The 25667-nt window shown below is 35.9% G+C and overlaps 1 protein-coding gene across 1 annotated transcript in view; it reads left to right on the top strand.

Moving 5' to 3' along the window:
• Nucleotides 1-25667, top strand: part of CTNNA3 (catenin alpha 3) — a 1489877-nt gene that overhangs the window by 66750 nt on the left and 1397460 nt on the right. The window contains exons 2-3 of the mRNA XM_023520113.1: nt 2515-2618; nt 19748-19940. Of these exons, the coding sequence (XP_023375881.1) occupies nt 2520-2618; nt 19748-19940 (292 nt within the window). The 5' untranslated portion in view covers nt 2515-2519. The remainder of the gene's footprint in view (nt 1-2514; nt 2619-19747; nt 19941-25667) is intronic.

Below are 25667 nucleotides of genomic sequence, written 5' to 3'. Positions count from 1 at the left end.
GCTTTTCTTTTGGTTTCCAGTAGGCAGTGTCTAAGCCTCTTGGATCCCTGCTTTTTATATAAAGCCTACATAATGTTTTTTAGAATTTTCTTATAGAAATTTAATCTCACTTGCTACTCTCAGTTTCAGTCCCTGTCAGTGTTAATAAACAGTTGTGGTAGCATTTGCTCAGGTTCCCCTGGGGCTCCGCGGTGACCAGTCTCAGAGGGCATAGGGAGAGGGGCTCTCTGGATTGGGAGTTGGGGGCTAAGGCTCAACCTCGGTTGTGCATCCGTGGCTGGTGAAAATCAACTGTTTTTTTCTCTGTGGTCCTGTCCTGCATTTTTGCTTTCTGCCCTGATGACTGGGCCCTGCTGCTGGCTGCAAAGAAGTCCTGGCACTTCCAGGCAGGGTTGTTCAGGGAAGTTGCCACTCCTTCACCTCTCCCCTCCTTCTGCAAGAATCTCCAGCGGCTGTGAGAGGCAGCTTCTTTATTTTTCCCAGTCCACCGCCCGACACCCGGGGTTCTGACCTGTGGTAGTTCTTACGTGCAGATTCCATATTCAGATGTGCTGGTGTGCAGTTTGGGTGTTTTTTGCTGAGTTTTAGATGTTCAGCTTATTGTTGTTTCAAGGGGAGAGATATGAGGACGTCTCTCACTCCACCATGTTTTTCTCAAGAATGCTTCTATTTTTTAAAAACAAATCTTGTTATTAATTAAAGAATTAGAGTACATCAAGAGACAATGAGGATGATTTTTTAGTTATAGGAGGATTTTGTGTGTGTGTGTGTGTGTGTGTGTGTATGTCTCTCTCTGCTCATGTATCAGGTGTACCATCTAGAAAGCCTTGGTGAAACACTGATATTTTTCACTTACACACACACAGGGATTACGATTATCTTCAAATACATACAATAATACATTTATGGATCCAAGGAAAGAATTCAGTAGAGTGGGAAAGGTTGAAGAGCAAAGAGATGCTGATTATATGAAGCTAGGCTAGTGGGAGTTGAAAAAGTCTAGGAAGATAATGGAGGTAGACTCTCAGGAAGGAGCTGAGAGGGAACATGGGTCCTAGCCTAAAATTCTGATCATCTAGAGATTGGTGACAGGGGTATAGCAAAAGAACAATTCTCTGTCCTAGAATCACTGAGGTTGAGAGGAGCATTGAAGGGATTGATTCTGGATAAGAGAGATACCATGAAAATGTGTGCTCATTCATTCATCCATTCACTCATTCATCTACATCCATTCATGGAGCCGATCAGTTAATTAAAAAGAAAACAATTATTTGTCCTAATACCTGAAATGATAACTAAAGAAACTAAAGTAAAAGAAAAATTTTCTTTTTCTTTTTTTTTTTGTTTCTGTGTGTATCATAGGGAATATAAAGATATTTTCTGGGGGAAGATTCTTGCATTCTCTTAGCCTGAAAATAAGGAAACAGTAGAAGAAAATAGGTAACAACTAAGGGAAGGTTTCTAAAATTTATTTAAAATTAATTTTAATTTTATAAGAGTTTATTTGAGACAAACTTAGAACATATGCTGGGGAGCAAGATCCCAGATGCTCTCAAAAAGTTTTTGCATTTTAGTAGTACATGTTTCTGTGGACTACAAATTAATTTTTTTAACAGGACAAGTTGTATATAGGAGAGATGTGTATCTTACTGTTTCTCTATGTGGACCTTCAGTAAATACTTGCTGGTTGCTTATGGACTGTGAAGAAGTTAATACAAACTTGTGAGGCTTTGTGATTTAGGTAACAGTCTTCATGGATGATATGTTAATTTTAATATGTTGTGATATGCCACATATGGTCATTTGATAGATATATGTATTCTTATGCAAAAATATTACAGAATTGATTTTTAAGATTAATGTTAATGCCTAAAGAGTCGTTTGTAATTTTCCCCCTTATTTCGTCTTGCCCCCAGATCGATGTCTTCTCAGAGGCTTCTCTCTTTTTATAATAACTATGCCAATTTACATTAGTTTCTTTTATGTACAGGAAAATAACTTTCTGATCCAATCAAAACCCTGAAATAAACAATTCCAAAAACAAGTAGAGATGTATCACATGTCTTCCAAAGTCCTACCTGGCTTCTCGTCTGAGTCGTCATTAATAAGAACAGGCCAAATATGGGTGCTGGCTGCCTCAGTGCTATGATTTCATGAAAATCAAAGATTTATGTACTATAAGATATGTCTTACCAACTTGGCCCTCCTTTTTTTACTTAAAACCTATGATCAAATGCAAAACCACCTGTCCTGAGTTATTATTTTAGTCATGAACATGCTAGCATAGATTAATTTGTTAGAGGATCTAAGCCCAGACAGCGTGACCTCAAAGAACACTTGGAGAATATCTCATTTCTCTGTTGGTGGGCTTGGCATCCCGGTCCTCTGAGAGCTACAGCTGATATCAGGAATAGGTCTTGAATACAAATCTCATGTACTCTATGATTTTCATCAGTGCTTTTCTTTGGAACATAATTTTCTTTAGTAACAAGTGTCTTTTGTTTTTGTGCTCAGGCAGCATGTCAGCTGAAACACCAATCACACTGAATATTGATCTCCAGGATTTGCATGTCCAAACATTCACTGTAGAGAAACTACTGGAGCCTCTCATAATCCAGGTATTAATATCATGGAAATTACAATGTATAGTAAGTACTGAAGAATGAAAAACATGAGAAGAATAGATAATGAACCAATAGATGTTTTGCTTTAGTCAAGTACATGGATATACTGGTCAATAGAGAGTATTCTAAACAAATTCACATTGAAGGGCATGCTGTTCAGAGTTGGTATGTATTTTTTTGGCATGTCTAAAAGCTATTATAATAATCTGTAAACATTAGTTGAGTCCATTTAGAAAATTAAAATGGTGAAAATGACCTGAAGTAATTGTATTTGATTTGAAAGAAATTTAACTCTTTTAAAAAGTGCGATTATGCTAATTTTAGAGGGCTTTTAATGTGGTGTCTGGATTCAGACTTCTCATGATCTGCAAGTAGATGTGTCAGGGAAAGAGAAATTAGTACTTATTATATGTTAGATAGTTTTTAGTTACAAGTAAGTGTAATTGCTAATTTTATCTTCCTTAAGGTTATTGTCACTGTTTTTGAAAATGTTTATTGATTTCATAAAGGTGCTTCTACTTCAGCAGTATCCTAGTTAGAAAAAAGGTTTCTAGATCTTAGCAATATTCATCAAGTTAAATTAAAAACATTAATAATTTATAGAATATTTACTATATTCAGGAACTATCTCATAAAGGAGAATTCTGGTACAACAAAATTATTTGGACACACTTTTGATTTTCATTGTAATGGGATTCTCCTTATTAAAAGCAGTACATTTCAAAGTCAAAGAGTTATTTATTCATGCATAACCTTCTTGCATCTATCACTTTGATCTATCACCTATTAATATAAGTAAAAAAATCACATTAAATTACATTAAATGTATTTTCTTCTAGAATAGAATGAAATAGCTGATCACATTCTTTTTTTTTCAGTGTTTAATTTGAAGTAGTTATATGGTTTATTTTAAATATGTAATATAATCTCTATTTACACTGGAAAACATTCCAAAAGAAGTTCATGATTTTTAAGTTCATAGTGCCACTAGATAAAGTTCTCAATTTAGTAGTCCCATTAAACAAATTCTCACCTTTCCTCATTATCTTCATGTTATATTCCTTTGCTTTCAAGATTCCACAGATATTATTAACCGCCTTTATATGTAACTCAAATTCAAAATTATATTTTATTTTTTGGAGTAATTGGTTGTAGATACTATTATGTTACTAGCTTCTAAATTCATTTATTTATAAATCTTTATTCTGCTCTTTTTATAGTTACCAGAGTCTTCCTCACCAACTTGATTTATCTTTAATCTTTTTTTTTTTTTCTCTTAGGCACAGGTAAATCACTTGGTCATTTTACAGGGATGTTTAGCCTGGGATATATTTCAATCATTCGCTTTCATTTTCTCTGTGTGATAACGTACACATTTGTATCCCTCTGTAATAAATTTCTCCAATGGATCAGAAATATTTTTTTCTCAGCAATTACATTTTTATGATTGCAACTGTAGGCATCTGCACTTTATCACTTTCAAGATCCGAGTTTGGCAGTGCAGTGCAGAAAGTCTATTTATGCAGAATTGCAATGAAAAGAATTTACATCTCTATGTTGTATACTCTTTGAAGGAGATATAAACTGCTAGATTATGCTAGTCATTACATGATGGAAGTGTCTATAATCTAATTTTCCACAAAATATAATTTGCTATGTGTCAGATTCATATTGAATGTAAGCTAAAAGAATTGACTTACTAAAAACCCTTTAAGATAAAAACAATAACGAATTACTTATAATGTGTTATCTCCTATAAAGTTTTTTTTGGGCAAAGGTTCAAATGTATATTCTAATATAAATATATCCCATGTTTTCAAGAGGCAAATACAGAGTTAGATCAAAAGTTACAAACATTATTTGCTTGTTATTTAGGAAAACTTGGCCTTTTCCCAGTTTCTGCTTCCATAGTGTCTCCCATTTATTTCTGGGAGTCTTTTTGGAATGGGTTTTTATATACTCTGTAATACTTATTGGGTCTAGTTTAAGAATATCTGCTAACCCTTTTATCAGTCAGCATAAGCTAGGTTATGCTGTGATAAGAAGACAATCTCCAAATCTCTGAGGCTTAACAAAAGTTTATTTGTTGGTCAAGTTACATGTCCAATGTTAGGTGGTTGGGAATCTCTGCTTAGTACAGGCCCTCAGGGACCCAGGCTAACAGGGACTGTATCTTAACATTTATTTCCACTGTTGTAACCGGGGAAAGAGAACATGATGAATCACAGAAGGACCCCTAAAATGTCCACCTGCATTTGACGTATGTCAGTTCTACCCGCATTGTTTTTACCAAAGCAAGTAAAGTAGTCAGTGTGGATGCTGAATGGGTGATCCTGCCTTGTGCCCAGGAGAATGGGAATATTTGTGAACAGCCCCAATAACTATTACCTTCCCATTGCTTTTTTTTTTTTTTTAGGAGTTCCTTTTTGTTAAATTTTCATCTGCTGTCAAATCACCTTTTTACCCTGTCATAGCTGATTTTATCATGGTAGTCAACTGAATTATTGACCACTCAGTTATGGGTTGGCCAGAAACCTATGAGGCAATCCGGCATGAGAGCTATGCCTCTAGGGGATGATGGTGAATTGGTCCTTTCACCATCCTCTGAGAAATTGACTATGTACTGAGAGCTAACAGTTAGTACCTAGGGTTAGACAGTTATATCATGTGCAAAGCTAAAAGACACACAGAAAGATGTGGAGACATGGGAAAGATTTCTAGTGAAGCACTTTTCAAGTTCAAGTCCGCAAATTTCTGCTTTTGACGGATAATGAAATTACCAAGCTTGTAATGAATTCTTCCAACTTCCAAGCCACCTTCTAGTCTCAGAATTATATTCTAGTCTTTGTGGGGCCTCACTGTTTCCAGTCCCCTTGAGCACTGGTCACATAGGCCAGATGCTTGTCTTTCTTATGTAATCTGATTTCCTGGCTTCCTACCTTATCAGTGGCTGAAAGTTCAAAAGAAGTTCCATTAGCAGCAACAATCCAGGGTTCCTATAATTGCCTTCGTTACTTATGCTATAATGGAGATTTTTCTGTGAAGCCTCTCTTTAGCTCTTCCTCTTAACTCCAGGAATTTGGAGTCTCTGAGGTATGACTTACCTATTCTCCCAAATCAGTCTACCTGCCATATTCTTTCATTTTATCTGGCTTCATCTTATCGATGGTGGATAGTAACTGCTAATGCTTCCATTGCGAGACTAGAAATGGACATGCCAAGGTATCTGTGTTTCAATGTCTCCAAAGCCGTGAATCCTCAAAATGGTGAAATAGCACTGAGCTCCTATAGCACAGCTCCCAACTGTGCTTCATTCTGTCACATGGGCCCCCATGAAGCAATGCTTGCACCTAGAGTCACACATGTTTCCTTATAAAAACAATGTCTTTCACCTTCTTGAATCACTTCTCCCTCCTATTAGCGTCAAACCCAGTCCAACTAGCAGGATGGTGAATAGTTCATCTTTACTCCTGTAAGCATCATATTTTTCTTTCCACCCTGACTCCTATGCAGAACTTCTCTGCCACATTCCATTCTCAACATAATTTCTTTCTCTTCTCCTTTACTCAAGAGGAGGGAAAAAAAAGAAAAAAAAGATAAGCAATCATGAATATCATTTTATGCAAATAGATGCCTAGATGCCCAAAGGGTTCACTTCCTACTGTTCTACAGACAGATCTGATGGGCTTCCACTTAGGAGAGGACATGCTTTGGCTTTTTAGCTTCCTAGAATATATTTCCTGTGTTTCTTTTAGAAAAGAATTCAAGTTTTGTGGTTGTTTTCTGTCACTTCTATAGGTCATTTTGAATGAGCATGATGCTATTTACTTGTTTCCTTGATTCTATCTCCAAGCTGCTTTTTTTTTTTTTTTTTATAGCCATGCTGATTATCCTATTACTGGAATTTTTTATCAAAATTAACATCGAAGATTCCAAGGAAATCTCAAAGTCAAGTCTGTACACATAATGGTTTTATAGATTATAAGCAAATATTGGAGTTTTGACTATAACCTTAAAAGTAACCTTAAAAGTTAGTAAGTTAAATGTTTTTTAACTTACAGGCTCAAGGCTTAATAGGTATAAAGATGTTATTTTCATGATAAGACAAAGAAATAAACTTAATTCTGCCTCAAAAATGTTTTAAAGCTTAGGGTGATTCAGTGTAGTTAAGTTGATTCTAATAAAGTGAATTCTATTTTTGCATTCTTTTACTGCCAGAAAATTGCTCCCATGGGAGAATTGTTAGGCTATAGTATTCTTTGAGAAACAAATAGTCAAGAAAAGAAAGCCATATAAGGATAAGATAAACTGGTAGCTAATTGATTAAAATAGTGTGAGTCCAGCTGGGATGTGCGTGGTTGAGCATACAAGGGATGCTCCCACCATAAGAACCTGGTGGCTTTGAGATTAACTGTGGGTAGATGTCAGTTTGTACATGCTCCACCTTTTCTCAGCTTGCTTCCTAGACCTTTTATTCTATCAGACTCTGATTTTCTTTCTACTCATTCCAGTTGCTTCCCTGTTGTTCTGGGTTCTTTGACCATCCTTAATCCACTCCACTTCTGTTAACACTTTATTTTTCAATCATAGCTCATCTTTTCTTCCACAAATTCAGAATAATCCCACAGATATCCTTTTCTAGCTTAGCTGTGCAATAGGATCTTATAAACTGCTTCTGTAGGCAGCTTCTGTAGGTGATTAGATTGATAAGTCCAGATCCACTTGTCCTTTCAGGGGAAAATGCTAGATTGAAGGGAGCGATTGTGGTTCAGCTGTCTGAAAGGATAGAAGAGTCCATATCTCCCCAGATATGGTTATTTTTACTGCTTGATGTGTGATTCTACCCTTCGTAGAACCCCCTGGGCTATTCCAGAGCACCCAGCTTGTCTCAGGAGATATTGCTGTGGCTTGACAAAGTGATGACTCTAAACCACTGGTCAGCAAACTTTTTCTGAAGAGATAATAGTTTCAGTTTGACAGCTATAGGGTCTCTGTTGCAACTACTCTGCTGTTGTAGTTTGGAAGCAGCCATAGACAATATGTAGACAAAAGGATATGGCTGTGTTTCAATAAAAATTTATTTACAAAAATGCACAAGTGGTCAGATTTGGCCCTAGGTACTTAATTTGCAGACCGCAGCTCTGGAGTGACCATTTTCTTGTAGAGATACTCTGCACTTACTGGTTAAGGAAGGGCAAGAAATAGGCACTATCCCACACACAGGAGCCCCGCTGTGAGATAAATTAGGATAGTGTGTTTTGTGGCCAAGCCCTGTGAGACATAAAAGCCTCACTTGGGGCAAGAGTGCTAACTAGGCAATTCAGAAAATTCCTGTTACTGTTGAGATCCTGTTAGCCCAGTGGTTTCCAACTTTGGCTGCACATTAAAATCACCTGGAGGGGGTGGTGCTTTTAAAACTCTTGATGCCCAGGAAGTCAATTAAATCAGAATCTTTGGAAGTAGGACCAGACAGTAATTTTAAAGCCCCCAGGTAATTACAATATAGGAACTGCTGTGCTGGCTATTATTTCAGCCAGTAGTGAGCATGGTTATGCCTCTTGGCCAAAGGCTTCACCTAAAATGGTACCCCTTGTATGTCTTTTTAATGGAGTTCGTGGTACCCATCTGGAATAATTTTATAAGGAATTTCTGGGGTTACTTCCTGCATCAACTCTCTGGAACAGGCTCAGTTAGTTCTCTGAGGTCCTAGTAGGACTATTAGTAGTAGATCTAGGAAAACTACTGCAGCTGAGAGGTCTTGAATCCATGTTCTGCAGCTCTCTCTTACCCAGCAATTCGCTACTAGATGTATGGACTAGGTTAGGGTGGACTCAAGGGTTTTGGGTACTCGTAATGTGATACTGTGATTTATAAGAAATATATATTTGATTATTCAGATGACCAAAATAAATTTCTCATATATATTTGGTATTCATCCATGGTTCTTGGCTATTAGCTCCCCAAACTCTTGGAATTTCCTACGTGTTGAGAATGATAAAGGTATCTTTTTTATATCAATAAGATGACTTTTGGAAAGCACCCAAGGATGGGGGATGGTTATGATTAGAGGGGTGCAACTTTCAGTCCCATGTCTTGACTTCTGGGAAGGAGAGAGAGGCTGCAGATTCAATCACTACTGGCCAGTGATTTAATCAGTCATGCCTGTCTGATGAAGACTCCCTAAAAATCCAAAAGGATGGGTTTGGGAGAGCTTCCGATTTCTTGAATCTGAGAAAATGATGTGCCTGGAGAAGGCAGGGAAGCACCGAGTCCCTACCACATATGTTGCCTTACACATCAATTCCATCTGGCTGTCCTTGCCCTATATCTTCTTATAATAAACCAATGATCTAGTAAGTAAAATGTTTCTCTGAGTTTTGCGAACTGCTGTAGCAAATTAATCAAACCCAAGGGGAGGATCTTGGAAACTTCCAATTTATAGTCAGTTGGTCAGAAGCCCGGGTAAAAATGGCTAGCAACTGGTGTCCGAAGGTGCGGGGAGAGTCTTGTAGGACTGAACCCTTAACCTGTGGAATCTGATACTATCCTGGGTAGTGTAAGAATTGAGTTGAATGGTAGGACACTAGCTGGCGACTCAAGAATTGTCTGATGATGTGGGACACCCCCCCACCCCCTACTTCCATGCACAATTGGAATTGGGTTTGGTGATCTAATTCACATGGCATCTTGGTTTTGGCAGACTTTGCTTGGTGTCGATGAAGTGGTAGTGAGGAAAGAGATTCAAAATGTACGAGTGTGAAATTATGGTGTGATGTTACATCACATGAAGAAGTTATGTTACAGTCACCTGCACCTGTGCTTCTCAATCTTAGCTGTACAAGGCATCACTTGAGGAACTTACAAACATCCTGATACCCAGATCAGAGCTCAGACCAATTAAATCAGAATCTCTGGAGTAGGACCGCATTAACAGTATTTTTTAAAAGCCTCCTAGGTGATTCTAAAGTATGGCCACTGGAGGAGGACCTTCCTGCCACCAAAGTGTTGTCTAAGAACTGATAGTGTCAGGCTCGTTTGGGAACTCTCTAAAAAATGCAGACTCTCGGGGTGCCACCCTGGACTCACTGAATCAAAATCTATGGAGTAATAAGATCTCAGGTAATTTGTATCACATTAATGTTTGAGAAGCACAAGTGTAGGAGACTATAAATTTCAACTTTTAATTCGCAACTTTGTGTAGCCAGAGTTGAAAACTGCTACCCGTGGGTCCTTAAAGGGGATGCTCAAGGGTGATTGTCCTGTTGTGAGGGACCAGTGCATTTCTTCTGAAGAGGCTCTGCCTCTCTCACACTCTGACTTAGGTATAGCCAAGCCTACTTCCTTCCTTCTCCAAACGTGTGGTTAGTCTTACATCAGGTGATTCTGTTCTTCCCAGAAATGGCTTTGGGGCATCAGGAATCATGACTTGAGAAAGTTTCTACAAAGGAGTGTATGAAGCAATTTTTTTTCAGAGTCCTTAAGAGAAGTGGAACTTAAAGTTTCTCTGCTTTCAGTGTTTTCTATCATGCTAACACAGATCCTCAATCTGATGAAGCTCAGAGAGGAGAAATAAGGACATGTATCTTACTTGTCTTTTTCTGTCAGCTCCTTCTTCCAATATATAGCAGATATAACTCTTGCTAAATGGGATCCAATAGCTAAAAGAATCTGGAAAATTTTCTCTTTTCCTAATGGCATTCATAGCTATTTTTTTGTTTAAGACTTTAATAAAGCCAGCTTTGAAACTCAAAGATGATCAATGGTATCTTTGAGTTTCAAAGCTAGCTCTCTCCTTCCCTGGAATAATAGGCCTCATGGCTCAGCTTTAGATATAGAAAGTTCAATATTGATAAAATATTATTCACACTTACATTCTGAAAAGTGGTTAAATTGATGGTGTATGTTATAATTGATGGCATTGTAGAATTAAGGGACTATGGTAATATCCTGATATTTTGAAGGATGGACTTTAGGGCATCAAAGGTCAAGCATTAGCTGAAAAGATTCAAGCTGGTTACTGATACATAATTGTCACCAATAAATGAGGCAAAAATGGCTTTGTTGACTTAGAGACAATCCTGACAAATGATGTAGACACAACCTAATCAGTTTTAAATTAAACATCAATCTTTAAATTACTGATAGGCTGTATTCAAATCACATTCGTATTGCTGTAAGATCTTGACCGTAGAGGCCCACATATCTAATTATCATCACCTGTAGTCTTTCTTGTTTAACACTTGTTTTCTCTTATTATACATGATGTGCAGGTGATTATGTATATTTTTCCCCTGGACATCTTCAATAAAAAGGAGTTTTGTGTTAGATGAGAAAAGGAAAAAATCTGATGGTCTAGGGTAAGTGGGAAAAAGGGAATCTGGTAACAGAAAGTGTGAGTAAAAGGCAGATATAACTTCATAAGTTTGTGTTGACAATGCATATTGGCATAATTTATTCAATTTTATAGTTGTTAGGGTTTTAACTGATTATTAAACAAAGCTAGAACACAGAAGTAGTGGTCATAACCATATCCCACCATCAATCACTGCTGGAAGTGGAATTCTGGGCTGGGTGGACCAATGGACCATGCGAACATTTCTAAACTAATACATGTGAGGTTAACCCATTCTTTATTTTAGAGCCAACTTTGGCCTGATTGTATCTTGCATTTCTTATTTTGTTTCCTTCAAGAAATCAATGGTTATTGATGGAAAGAGTTGTCCACTTGCTTTTCCTTGTTCAGCACTTCTTTGAATCAGTATTCTACTATAAACTATTGGTTATTAATTCACAGAATGATTAATGCTTGATTTAGGTATAAATAGCAGCAGGAATGTAATTTCTTCTTAGTTTGCTTAATTCAGTATCTTGGTAGGTTTTTGGAAAAATTTGTTGAGAAAGAGAATGTATGATTAACATTGCATTTTTTACCCCGAAGACTGAATTTGTCTCTGAATTATTGCTCCGTATAAAATAAACATCTACTAAATAGTAGTTACATGTGAAATGGCAAAAGCCACACATCCTAAGGTGAATAGCTTCATGGTTGGGTTTCCTGAGAAATACTACTTCTAAGTGTTAAGGTACTCAAAGTTCAGTCCTGTAACTTCTCTAGGTATACTTTATTTTTAGGAGATCTCACACAATCTCATGATTTCAAAAACAAATATATTTTCAAATATCTTTGACATTTTAGTAAGATGAGCAAAACCATTGCTATGTGAATAATTAAAATGAAAATGTAAGCTATAAGAAACATCTCCAGAATTTATCTCTCAATCCCAGAATTGTATACTAGTCTCCAATTAGCAAATCTAATAGGCAAATTTAACATGTCTAAAGCTCAACTCTGAGTCCCATGTCCTCAGACCAAATGCCACAGTCATCCTTGACCCCATATTTCTTTCATAACTCATATCCAATCTGTCAGCAAACCTTGTTGACTCACTTCAAAATATTAGAATTTTGTCACTTCTCAACTCCACCACTGCTCCCTGGAACAAGCCAGTCTGTTCTCCACTTGGGCTAGTGAAACAGCCTCCTAACCGCTTTTTCTTCTATTTCTCATTCCTCTCTACCCCATTCCACCCAATCCCCAGTCTATTCTCTCAGAGCAGCTAGAATGATCATTTAAAATTTTAAGTCAGATCATGTTACTTTGACCTGTTTAATACCTGCAATGGCTCCCAATCACAAGAATAGAATTGAGAGTGTTGGTGGTGAATACATGGCCTGCATGATTTGGTGCCTAGATGCCAGCCTGACTTCATCTCTTATGCTATCTCCTCACTTTGCAGTAGGTGTACTGGCCTTCCTGCTGCTTTTGGAACACACTGATTAAGCTCCCCTGCTGGAGACTGCACTTGCTGTTGCCTTTGCTCAGAATATTTTCCCCAGATATTTAAATGTCTTACTCCTCTACTTCCTTGGGGCCCTTGTTACCTGATCAGAGATGCTTTCCCTGATACTAGATCTAAACTAACCATTCCCCATCATTCATCTATTCCCTTACTCTTCTTTACTCTCTTCATAGCACATATTAATACCCGCTATTGTGTTACGTAACTACTTATGAATGTGTTTATTCTCTGTCTCCCTTCAGCAGAATGAGGCTCACTGCCATATCCTCCAGGCACAGTGCAGGCACACTAACTATTTTGTTGAATAAATGAATGGTGGAGTCCAATATTGTTTTTTGTTTGTTTCTGGGTGGTAAGTAGCTATCTAAAAACTGGAAGAAACTAATATTTAATATTAGTCTCAGTGTGTGGCCTTTTCCTAGTTGTATTTGAGTTCATATTTTTTTCCTGGATTAGAACATTTAGCTACAGCTGGTTTTATTTGACATGTAAATCTCTTTGCTTTGTTATGCCATCTGCACGGTCCAGAGGGCTGGTAGAGTTGGGGAGGGATCTACATGTGCTTTGTTATTGTCCCTCAATAGCTTCAAGTAATAGCTCATGTTAGCAGTGGTTGTTAACCTAATAAACAAATAAAACCCTGAATTATATTTAAAAAGGTATTGGTCATTTTATACTTTTTGTGTCATTTGTGGTGAGGACTGTAATTTGTTGAATTGTGTCCCCTGTCCCATTCATATGTTGAAGCCCTGGTCCTCAGTACCTCAGAATGTGACTGCATTTGAAAATAAGACCTTTAAAGAGGTAACTGAGTTAAAATGGGGTCCTTAGGGTGGGCCCTAATCCAAAATGACTGGTGTCTCTATAAGAGGAAATTAGAACATGGAGAAACATCAGGGACACATGCACAGAGAGAAAGGCCATGTCAGAAAAAGAAAGTGGCTATCTCCAAGTCAGTGAGAGAGACCTCAGGCCCTGCTGACACCCTGATCTTGGAATTCTAGCCTCCAGAATTGTGAGAAAATAAATTTCTGTGTGTTAAGCCACCTGCTCTGTGGTACTTTATGGCAGCCCTAATACATGGATTAAAAAATGAAAATCTGTAATAAAAATTGTGTGCCTACCCTTTTTATTTGTAGTTTAAAAATGAACCATGTAACTAAAAAATATCTACTTGATTCTAGATCACTTTGAACTGATCAAACCCTCAATAAGCTATATGAATGGAGACTTATTTATTCAGAATTTATGAAAATTTGCTTTTCCATGATACCTAGACATGGGAAGTGATAGAATCTCTCATATTAAGGAATTCCTTTTGATGAGAACTACCATGTGCTATCACTAAATTTAATTTTGGCCTAACTAGTAGGTCTCGGTCTCTTTGTAACTGTATACAAGTCACTCGACATTGTGGCTCTTGGTTTAAGGTTTCTAAGATATAGAGTTTCATTCATGTTTCACTATGTCAACCACCCTTTATTATTTATAGTGTGCTAGCTCTTGGTGTTCAAGATGACTCAAGCCCCTGCTCCTGTGGAGTTTATGGTGAAGCTGAGGAGGCAGTCCGTTAACAGCTAATTACAAAACACTGATGAGTGGTATGAGAGGTACATACGAGGGGAGAGAGTTGTTCCAGGTGGAGGCTGCCAAACATTCCCTGTTCTAGGCCTAACAGGTAGTTTGTGGTCACTCTGTGAATAGAAGATGAGAGTGAAAATTTAGTCAGAAGTGAGATCAGAAATTGCTTTATAAGTTATGTTTTAGATTTTATCTTGTAGGTGATAGGGAGCCATTGGAGAATTTTAAGCTGGTACAAGTGTGTTAAATTAGTACTGCAGAGCGATGGCTCTAATGAGAGTAGAGAATGGGTGTGGAAACATGATGTGGGCATCTACTTTTCATAATGATAAAGTAGAAGATGGTGCTGAGATTGAAGCTTCGGGAGGCCCTCTGTTTCCATGTCATGGAGCGTGGCTTGGAAGGAATGTATGTTAGGGCAGTAATCCAGAGGCAGCTATAAGAAGCAATGGCTGTGGGCTGGAGAGGAGGTGACAGAAACCAAGGTTTTTAAAGAGACAATATAAAGAACCTGGAGACAAGGATGAATGAGGGAACAGCTCAGAGGACCTTTGGGTTTCTTCCTCAGGTTAGATGTGTCAGTCCTGAGGTAGGAAATAAGATGAGGAGAGGAAGGCTGGTGGAAGAAGGCTTCCACTTTAGGCATGCTGTGTGAACTGTCTATTGACTATTGAATGAAATATTAACTCTTTCTTTGTCTTTTAACACTATATTTAAGCTACAGCCTATTTCCTAGTCTCATTTCTTGCCCAAATTTGTTTTTATCCCACACTTTGCTAAACAACTATCTGCTACTCTCAAAAATAATTTCCATCTCTGCCCCTTTGCAAATGGTTCCTTTCACCTGGCTCTCCTTCCCTTCTGTCTCTCCTGGCAGAAAACTATTATCCTTAAAGGCTGTTCTTGGAAGTCGTACCTAATTTTTGTGAATGTTTGCAATCCCTTTAGGACTTTCTTTGTACTTATAAGTGTAAGCAGTTATTTTGCCTTTTATATACAGCTAATTGTATCTCTCTTCCCATACTGGGAGTTTACTTATCTTTATTTTCTAAGTGTCTAGGGTATTGTTTTTGAACATATGTGTTCAATAAATGTTTATTGGCCTGAGATGAACTAAAAGAAGATTGTAGTTGGTTTTGGGGGAGTGTTGAATGTTAATTGAGGGGTATGCTTTTGCTGGGTTCCCAACACTTCAATCTCCTTGTACTTTTGTTCATACAGTGAAGGTTGTTTTTGGTAGGGAATAAGGAACAGTTGAAATTATCAATGACTTGAAGGGACACCCCCTCCTCTCCACCTCCGCACCATGTAAGACTAAATGATACCTTTTACTTTAAAGGGATCACTGGTTTTACTTATCTATAGGCAACTTTATTTTCTTACCCTTTTAATTTCTTTCAGTACTCTTTGAAATTTAAGCTAATTAACATGGCTTAAATGTCTCACATTTTATTTTACATGTTAAAATTAACTCTAGGAAGCAAAAGTAGCCATGAAGGCTCCCGTGAGCTATTGGAGGAAGGTTAAAATTTAAAATGTTTTAGCTAATCAACAAGAAGAGAGATGGCTGTTAACATGGCCCTTTTATATTATAATGATAGAATTAAAAAAAGAATGTGAAAAAACATGATTATAAAATATAAATGTGTCATTCAAGTTGGCATTAGAGAAGAAGTTCCATAAAGCTAACGTTAGTCTGAGATACTAAAGCAGTTGTTGCACTGATGCAATCACAACCTCACACCATGTTCTGCAATGCTCCTATTGTGCACTAGTGTTACTCTATACAGTGACAGTTGATGGCTTGGTTCACTAAATGTGTCAATTTAATTTTTGGTGTCTCTAAAGCATCTAGAGAAGCACACCTGAATCAGGAAAGATTAGAAAACCCCTTTTAGGGGTACTCTAAATTTTATTATATAAATATTATATACCATTAAAAATATACCTGGTTTTATGGAATTTTCAACATGCAGAATTAACAAAGTAGGGAAATTTTTCTTTTCATATTGTTAGGTAGCTAGTCAGACATGAACGACAGGTGAACAAAGGAATAGGGGCCCAGCTCTGTAACCATAGAAACTTCCCTTGAAGACCTTCCTCAAGGACCTCCCAGAATTACCTCTCTTTTAGGGTTATAAATTACCCAAATCCTAGAGCACAAAGGCCATAAAAGCTGCTATCCTAAACCAGCTACAAACGCATGCGCAGAAAGTACTGCCCCTAACTTCAGCCTCATTATACCATCATTATAATCTCATGACTAAACCTGGAAATTCATGAATCTAATTATAAGAGACTGAATTCTGGGTAAGCACATGCATACTAGGCAGTTACAGAGCAACCAGGTGTCAGTCGAGGTGGCCTCACTTCTCAGTCACCTAGGAATGTCTTTAGGACCACCCCATCACAGCCCGCAAATATAATGCAGAGAGACCTCTCCCTTCCCCAATGTTAAAGCTTTCCATCTTCTTTGGCTGTAACCTGTACTCACTTCTTAGGGGTACGTAACCTCTTTTCCACTTGGCCAGCTGGTTTTAGGCTTGACCTGTCTTCTATCTCATAATGTGCTTTTAATAAACAAATATTTCTCATGTTCACTGAGTTGAAATTCATTTCTTAGGTAGTGAAAAGAACTTAGAGGTGTGTGTGTTACCAGAACTCCAATCGCTCCAGTGGTAACAATATTACTTAAAGTCTCTAATTTGGGCCATTTCATGAGGAACACATTCTTGTCTGTGATGAAGATGTTTCTGTGGTCTAGCAGAGATTTACAAACCAAGGAAAAGTGAGAAAACCCAAGTTCTTTAAGAGCTGCAAGCCTGGTGTTGAAGGGGTTCCACAATGTAAGGGGCTCCCCAAGGTCTGAGAAAAACAGACAGGTTGTGCCTCAGTGACAGAAAGGTTGGCAAGACCCTACATTAGAATCATCTTTGCTGTAAATTCCAACTAAAGTTTTTGTGTCTCTTATAAAAATGTAACTGATTTTGTATTGCTAAAGAGACAGGAATTGTTTTACATTAACTTGAAAGCTCATTTTACTGGTTGCTGATATTCCTTCAAGAGATGGGAGACCTTTTAAAATAACATATGCACCCCTCAACCCTTGGTGAGAATCATTTTTTATCACTGCTAGGAGTCATTAGATACTATAGGTGAATTGGGGTTTAAAAAAGTTTATTCCCCTCTCAAAGGATTACCAAGCCATATTTACTTTCTGAAATAAAATAAGTCATTGAAAACTTTACTTGACTTTAGTTTAATCAGTAAGAACTAACCATATCGAAGCTTTTAAAAAGAAGACACTGACATAAATGATTTATAAAAGTGAATAATTTGTAAGTTGCAATTGCATTTTTTTTTTATTTTATGGGAGCACAGTGTTATACAACATTCTTTTCACATTTCTTTCTTCTCCAGCATTTTTATAGGGAATAAAGCATTTCTGGAATGCTCATTTAAATTTCAAAACACAAGCTATTCTATGGAAAACATTTGGAGCATGGAGGATCTGAACAATACTAGAGGAATGTTCAGTGGGAAGCATCATGAATTGTGGCACTTAAAATACATTCTGAAGGAACATTTCAGATAATGATCTTATTCTTCATTTTAAACAAAGGTTTTAAACAAGGTGCTATAATTTGTCTTGATCTGGACAAGTATCTTTTAACTCAATATATAAATTTGAAAATAGTGAGATATTTGCTTTTTGGAGTATGTCAATACCTATGTAATAAATCAGACTTACTATCATCTTTACATAATGCATGATAAAGACTTTTGTCACTATTTGGCTGCTTGTAAAACATATAGAATATGCTTTTTTAGCTGCCTTCATCACATTCAGCATGGGGGACCCCAAGAGCAAGATAAGATTAGACCCAGAGAGAATGCCTTTGACAAGGACCCCATAACACATTTTCTATATCCATATGGGAATGAACTAGGAAATACACATTAAGTGCCAACCAATATTTGTGTCATGTTATGCATTTTGCAAGACATTTTACATTGTTTAACCCTTACATAGTCTTATAGGATAATATGGTTGACCTCATTTTCCAAGAGAGGAAACAAAGGCTTGCTGCAATGCATTTCACTCTGGGTTGTGAACATGAGAATAAAGTACATTAGAATAAAACAGAGGGTATGTTGGATAAGGGGAGATGGATAAAAGGGCAGACAAAAATTGTTTTCATCCACATATTTCTCCCATAGCTTGTAAGTTCTTTCTTAGTTCTTAACTAAAAAATTGGGTCCAAATATCCAAATAAACAAATATTTAATGCTCTATAAACAAGCAAAATCTTCAGAGGCTGCAGAGCAGGAAGGGTTATGTTTATGTATGTGTTTGTTTTCAGTGAAGTGGTACATAATTTTTATAAGCCTAAGCTATTTGATGACATGCAGAGGTCTAACTCGATAGGAGTTTCAGGTCTTCTAATTTAAATACTGGATACAAGTTTATTTTTTTTCTTCCTCTATGATAGTGATCTTCAAGTTTTGCATATGGAAATGTTAACCAAATTTTGTTATTGGGATCCAAGGTATAATCAGAAACGAATATTTTTTACAATGTAATTTGGTATGAGGTTTTGTTTCCAAATATAAATACTTAATTTCTGTCTCTGAATAATGTTCTTATCATGAGTTTATTCTTATTTTAAACGTATTTACAAAATTAATACATGTTCATTATTAACATAGACAATTCAAAATATACACATTAAAAAGTCCTATTCAACTTCTCCTTTCATTAAGCCATTTATATAATATTTATTAAAATCTACTTTGTGCATTATTCTGGGTGCTGGGGAACAAAACACATTTCATGCTTTCATGGAGTTTACATTTTAGTATTGGAAGCATGAAATAAACATATAATCATAATAAATGTCAGGCTCTGCACATGTTTTGAAGAACTATTAAGTAGGTGAGAGGACAGAATGGAAGAGGGTGGGGATGGGACAGTCAGGAAGGCCTCTTCATTGAGGACTTTGAGTGTGATCTGTTTGTTTGAGATAGCAGCTGAGTTAGGGGAGAGTGTAGGAGATGGGCAAGAGAGGTTACGAAGGGCCAGAAATGTAGGTTATAATAAATATTTGGTCTTTGTCCCACTGAGGTAACTGCTTTATATGTTTCAGAGTAGCCCCCCACCCCAATATTGGTAATCTCTATTCTTAGCCAAAATAGATTAATATTTACTGACTTAATTATATTTATTTTTGCTTCCTTCTTAATGTAGCTTGCTAGCTACAAAGTGATATAAATTTTATAATTTGATATTTTTGAGATATATAATTTTCTATTCTCATTGGTGACTGCTTTATCAAGGTTTTGTATTCTTTCTTCATATGATGTTTCTTTAATTAAAACAACACACACACGTTCATGCACAGACTGTCTTCTAAAACATCGTTCCAATAGTAAAACTCAGTGAGATTTAATCTTTGGGGCCCGCTTATACTCCGTTACTCCCTTCCTAACTTTAGCTGGGAACTCTGTGGTGGCAGATAATATCGCTCTTGGTGCCTCAACTTGACTTTTGGGGATGTACCAATAGTACCTGGAATGGTCATGTTGCTATGATATACTTCAATTTATTTTGGGCTGTAATATCCCAGGACTATGTTCTCTTAAAATGCGTCTAGTGAGTGACTTCTATTTTTCCAATTTTAGGTTACTACACTTGTCAATTGTCCCCAGAATCCTTCCAACAGGAAAAAAGGACGTTCAAAAAGAGCCAGAGTCCTTCTAGCTTCTGTGGAGGAAGCAACTTGGAATTTATTAGACAAAGGACAGAAGATTGCCCAGGAAGCCACAGTTTTAAAGGAAGAGCTTACTGCTACACTTGAGGAGGTTCGCAAAGAAAGTGAGTATTCTCGTCCTGGTAAGGAGCAAACTGCATATCCTTAGTGTTAGTTACTGAATGAGATTTGTGAGTCTTTTGCTTTTGTTGACCTGAGTTTATTAGTTCTTGTACAGCTCTGAGGAGCTAGCTGTGGGAGGCAGAGTGGCTCATTAAACAGCTCCAAGGCTCAGAGACCTACTCCTGGTTCTTTCTGTTAGTTGTTCAGGCCCTCCAGGCAACATCTTCCCCTCACTATGTCATAGTTTATCCATAATAAAGAGAAGTGTACCTTTTTTTTTTTTTTGTCATAGAATATCATGAGAAGGGGCTAATGAAGCTGAAGACGTATATTCTCATACATACGTAAATTATAAAGTTCCTGGTAAACAGTTGGAGATAGAAGTTTCTGACTACCACAGAAGTACATTTTTTATTTTTTAGTTTTCTGAAGGTTTAAGTTTCCTAAACTTAAAAAAAATGCTTTGCACAAACTATGCATAACTCGTTGCTATGTTAATCATACATAATAAAAGTGTATATTTCACCTTCTGATAACTTCTGCTACTACAGTAATTTTCTAATGAATGTAAGTCTCATTTGCAGGTTATTTAAAAAAAAACTGTTTAAAGCATGTGTACAATGATATAGGACAGGGATATTTATCACATTTGTAGTTACAAATGTATGGAAGCTACATAAATGGGTATAACTAATGGAACGTCTAAATAAATAAATCATGGTACATATAAAAAAATAAAAAAACTTGCTCATTATTCTTTGGTCAAGAGAATGATTTTCTATATCAGCTTGCTTCAAGGAGCTATTTTGAGGAGATAAGTAAACTTAAATTTTCCTGTTCCTCTTTATAGAAGAGACTTGAGGGTAGTTAAATATTTCCCTCCTACTCCCAACATAACTTTAAGAAAATCAGTAAATCGTTGCTAATTAAATAATTAAAATGAATATACTAGCCAAAACAAACTTTAGGTCTAATACAGGGGAATTATTTGTTATATACTTTACATGTGATTTATATTTTATAGGGATTCTTTGGGCAATATATAGAAATTTATTTTCGAGATAATTTGAAATGAATTTGTCATTCCTCCCTGCTGCCTTAGAACCACTCTTTGTCCTGTCTTCTCTGCCCTGGTACCATCATCCACTTAGTCACTAAGACAGTTTAAATTCTTTGTTCTCATTCCATCCTCTCTTCCAATTAGTCTTAAGTTAAAAAAATTCTATCTCCTTTTATCTCTCCGATCTGTTCCTTCTTCTTCACATTGCTTCCTGAATTCAGGATTACTACATTAGCCTTGTTCCATACTAAATATAAAAATATGTTTTAAAAATGAAAATATACTCATTTTACTTCCCTGATTAAAATTCATTTTTGTAGCTTTTGAAGGATTAGAGGCATTATCTTTCTGGACAAAGTTCAAACATTTAAACCTAGCTCCCACAGCATTTCATAATTCAGCTTCTACCATTCTCTCTCTTCTCATTTCCTGATTCTGTCCTCCTCTCAAACTTTCCTCCAAACAAGAACTCTCAGTATCTCGAATGGTTCATGTTGCTTTACATCTCTATACCTCTGTTAGCAGAGCTCTTCTCTTCGCCTGTATTGCTCTTCTCACTCAGCCAATTCTTACTCAGCAGCAAAGCTCAGCCTGAGTCCTCCTTTCTGGGAAGTGTTTACTGAAGCCCTTGGTGCTAAATTAGATGCTCCTCTTCTGTGTCCCAACAGACTCTGAGCATCTCTCACAGGACTTACCGCCTCATATACCAAATATTGATTTACTTGTTCAGTAAATTTAGACTCTTAAATCCTTGAGGGTGGCAAGTACCAGTTTCTTTTTTATCAGCAATCCTTGATATATAACAAACATCTGATAAATGTTATAAGTAAACAAAAATTGATGCATCATTTTGTCACTATATATTATAAAATTTTATAATGGTTTTAGTTTTGGTGTTATGAAACATTATCTCTCATAGTTATGGTTTCTTTGCTGAGTCTTTGGTTTGGAATACAAGCCCTATTCTGGTATTCTTTCAGAAAATGTGATTGATTTAATAGCATAGTTTTCATAAACCACTGGATAATAAATGTGTAAGACATTGGTCATTCTTAGAAGGGAACAATAATTACAATAACTCATGAAATGGTATTTTATAAAAGTCAGTCAACTCTTTTAGCTCAATAAAAATAAGTTATTTTAAAGAGAATTTCTCAAAGAGAAATCTGTTTAGGTTCCAGGATTATACAGTATATTCTCTAACTGTGTTCTATTATAATGTATGAAATATATATACGCATACATATGCATATACATATATGGCATATGGTGTATATACAACAAATACATTCTGTTAAAAATCACCAAGTGCTTTATACTGTAATTCTTTTTGACAAACTGCCAAATTGAGCCACTGCCACTTGAGTGCAGGAGGAAAGTGAAGCTGCGAATCTTTCTGGAATTTGAGGAATGGCCAATGCTTATCCTATGGATAGCAGAGATAGTGATTGTGAGAGCACCATTTCAAAAACTTGGAAGGAATTTTTAACTCAGTGGAGAACTTGAAGTATCAAGAGAAAGAATTTAGATTCAAGCAACTCTGTATGATACTAGAAATGTATTTTAAAAAGTTTTCTGCTTTGGGTTTTGCTTTTTTCTAAAGGGCTTTGTCCAGTGGCATAATGTGAAGGCCTAATGAAGAGCAAATAATAAGTTTAAAGTATTTGGAAAAGAGAAAAGATATATGAAGTAGAGGATATTTATGTATTTATATATTTGATTTTTCAGGAAGAATTTGAGACTTAGAAATTTTTTTCTAGTAAAGACATAATGTAATTTATATAGCATACATTCCGTTTTATTGTTTTACTGTCTTTACTTAGAAACTTGAAGTGATAAATAATGTTGGCATTGGCTACTTAAAGATCTTGCTTGTGGAAGATGGGACCTGGAAGGTTTTAGGGGGGGATGGTGCAAAGAAAGGTGATATGTGGGTGGAACTGTAGAGATCCAGCAAAGGTAGTTCACATAGTGATTATTTATGGTCACTCATGATCTTATAGTTTACCCTTATGCTTAACATCTATACCATGGCAAAATATTATATCTGGTATTTTATTTAAATAGTTTTAGAATATTCACATAACAATGATCTAAGAATTGGCTGGATTACATGTTTTGTCTATAGTATATGTACCCTTTCTTGACTGAATTACTTTTGCACCTTTTTTGCAACCAATTGATTATATATCTGTGTGAATCTGCTTCGGAACTCTTTTCTGTTCCATGAATTCACCTGTTTATTCTTACACCAATAATACATTGTTTTGAGTACAGTATTTCATAGTAAGTATTGAAATAAAAATTATTTCCACAAAAATGCAAGGAACATAGAATTTGGATTGGCCAAATCAAAATAATTTTTATTTCAGCTTCTCAGTTTTTGCAAGAAAGCTGTTGGGATTTTGTTTGGGATTAAATTAGATCTATTGATCAATTTGTGCTGAACTGACTTTTTTTTTTTTGGTATTTCTATTGGCTATCTATCTATCTATCTATCTATCTATCTATCTATCTATCTATCTATCATCTATCTATCTATTTATTTATTATGGTGACATTGGTTAACGAAATCCAGTAAGTTTCAGGTGTACAATTTGAACTGACATTTTAATAGTAACAAATCTTCTGATTCAAAAACAGTGAATTTGTTTTTTTTGTTATTGTAAATGATATTTTCACGCATTTTAATTTTAAATCTATCTGCAAATTAATGATGTTTATACTTATTCAGTCCTTTTGAAGTTATTCTAGTGAACTTTTCACTTTAGTTGCTATACATTTTAGTTCTTGAATTTTCATTTGTTTTTAAAAAATAGTTATATTTCTATGGAAATACAAACAGAAATAGTTTTTATTTAAGTAAATGCTTTGCACAAACTATGCATAACTCGTTGCTATGTTAATCATACATAATAAAAGTGTATATTTCACCTTCTGATAACTTCTGCTACTGCAGTAATTTTCTAATGAATGTAAGTCTCATTTGCAGGTTATTTAAAAAAAACTGCTTAAAGCATGTGTACAATGATATAGGACAGGGATATTTATCACATTTGTAGTTACAAATGTATGGAAGCTACATAAATGGGTATAACTAATGGAACGTCTAAATAAATAAATCATGGTACATATAAAAAAAATAAAAAAACTTGCTCATTATTCTTTGGTCAAGAGAATGATTTTCTATATCAGCTTGCTTCAAGGAGCTATTTTGAGGAGATAAGTAAACTTAAATTTTCCTGTTCCTCTTTATAGAAGAGACTTGAGGGTAGTTAAATATTTCCCTCCTACTCCCAACATAACTTTAAGAAAATCAGTAAATCGTTGCTAATTAAATAATTAAAATGAATATACTAGCCAAAACAAACTTTAGGTCTAATACAGGGGAATTATTTGTTATATACTTTACATGTGATTTATATTTTATAGGGATTCTTTGGGCAATATATAGAAATTTATTTTCGAGATAATTTGAAATGAATTTGTCATTCCTCCCTGCTGCCTTAGAACCACTCTTTGTCCTGTCTTCTCTGCCCTGGTACCATCATCCACTTAGTCACTAAGACAGTTTAAATTCTTTGTTCTCATTCCATCCTCTCTTCCAATTAGTCTTAAGTTAAAAAAATTCTATCTCCTTTTATCTCTCCGATCTGTTCCTTCTTCTTCACATTGCTTCCTGAATTCAGGATTACTACATTAGCCTTGTTCCATACTAAATATAAAAATATGTTTTAAAAATGAAAATATACTCATTTTACTTCCCTGATTAAAATTCATTTTTGTAGCTTTTGAAGGATTAGAGGCATTATCTTTCTGGACAAAGTTCAAACATTTAAACCTAGCTCCCACAGCATTTCATAATTCAGCTTCTACCATTCTCTCTCTTCTCATTTCCTGATTCTGTCCTCCTCTCAAACTTTCCTCCAAACAAGAACTCTCAGTATCTCGAATGGTTCATGTTGCTTTACAACTCTATACCTCTGTTAGCAGAGCTCTTCTCTTCGCCTGTATTGCTCTTCTCACTCAGCCAATTCTTACTCAGCAGCAAAGCTCAGCCTGAGTCCTCCTTTCTGGGAAGTGTTTACTGAACCCCTTGGTGCTAAATTAGATGCTCCTCTTCTGTGTCCCAACAGACTCTGAGGATCTCTCATAGGACTTACCGCCTCATATACCAAATATTGATTTACTTGTTCAGTAAATTTAGACTCTTAAATCCTTGAGGGTGGCAAGTACCAGTTTCTTTTTTATCAGCAATCCTTGATATATAACAAACATCTGATAAATGTTATAAGTAAACAAAAATTGATGCATCATTTTGTCACTATATATTATAAAATTTTATAATGGTTTTAGTTTTGGTGTTATGAAACATTATCTCTCATAGTTATGGTTTCTTTGCTGAGTCTTTGGTTTGGAATACAAGCCCTATTCTGGTATTCTTTCAGAAAATGTGATTGATTTAATAGCATAGTTTTCATAAACCACTGGATAATAAATGTGTAAGACATTGGTCATTCTTAGAAGGGAACAATAATTACAATAACTCATGAAATGGTATTTTATAAAAGTCAGTCAACTCTTTTAGCTCAATAAAAATAAGTTATTTTAAAGAGAATTTCTCAAAGAGAAATCTGTTTAGGTTCCAGGATTATACAGTATATTCTCT

The sequence above is a fragment of the Pteropus vampyrus genome, unplaced genomic scaffold (assembly GCF_000151845.1).
Source record: "Pteropus vampyrus isolate Shadow unplaced genomic scaffold, Pvam_2.0 Scaffold249, whole genome shotgun sequence".
Lineage (NCBI taxonomy): Eukaryota > Metazoa > Chordata > Mammalia > Chiroptera > Pteropodidae > Pteropus > Pteropus vampyrus.
This window is presented reverse-complemented; position numbering and strand designations above follow the sequence as displayed.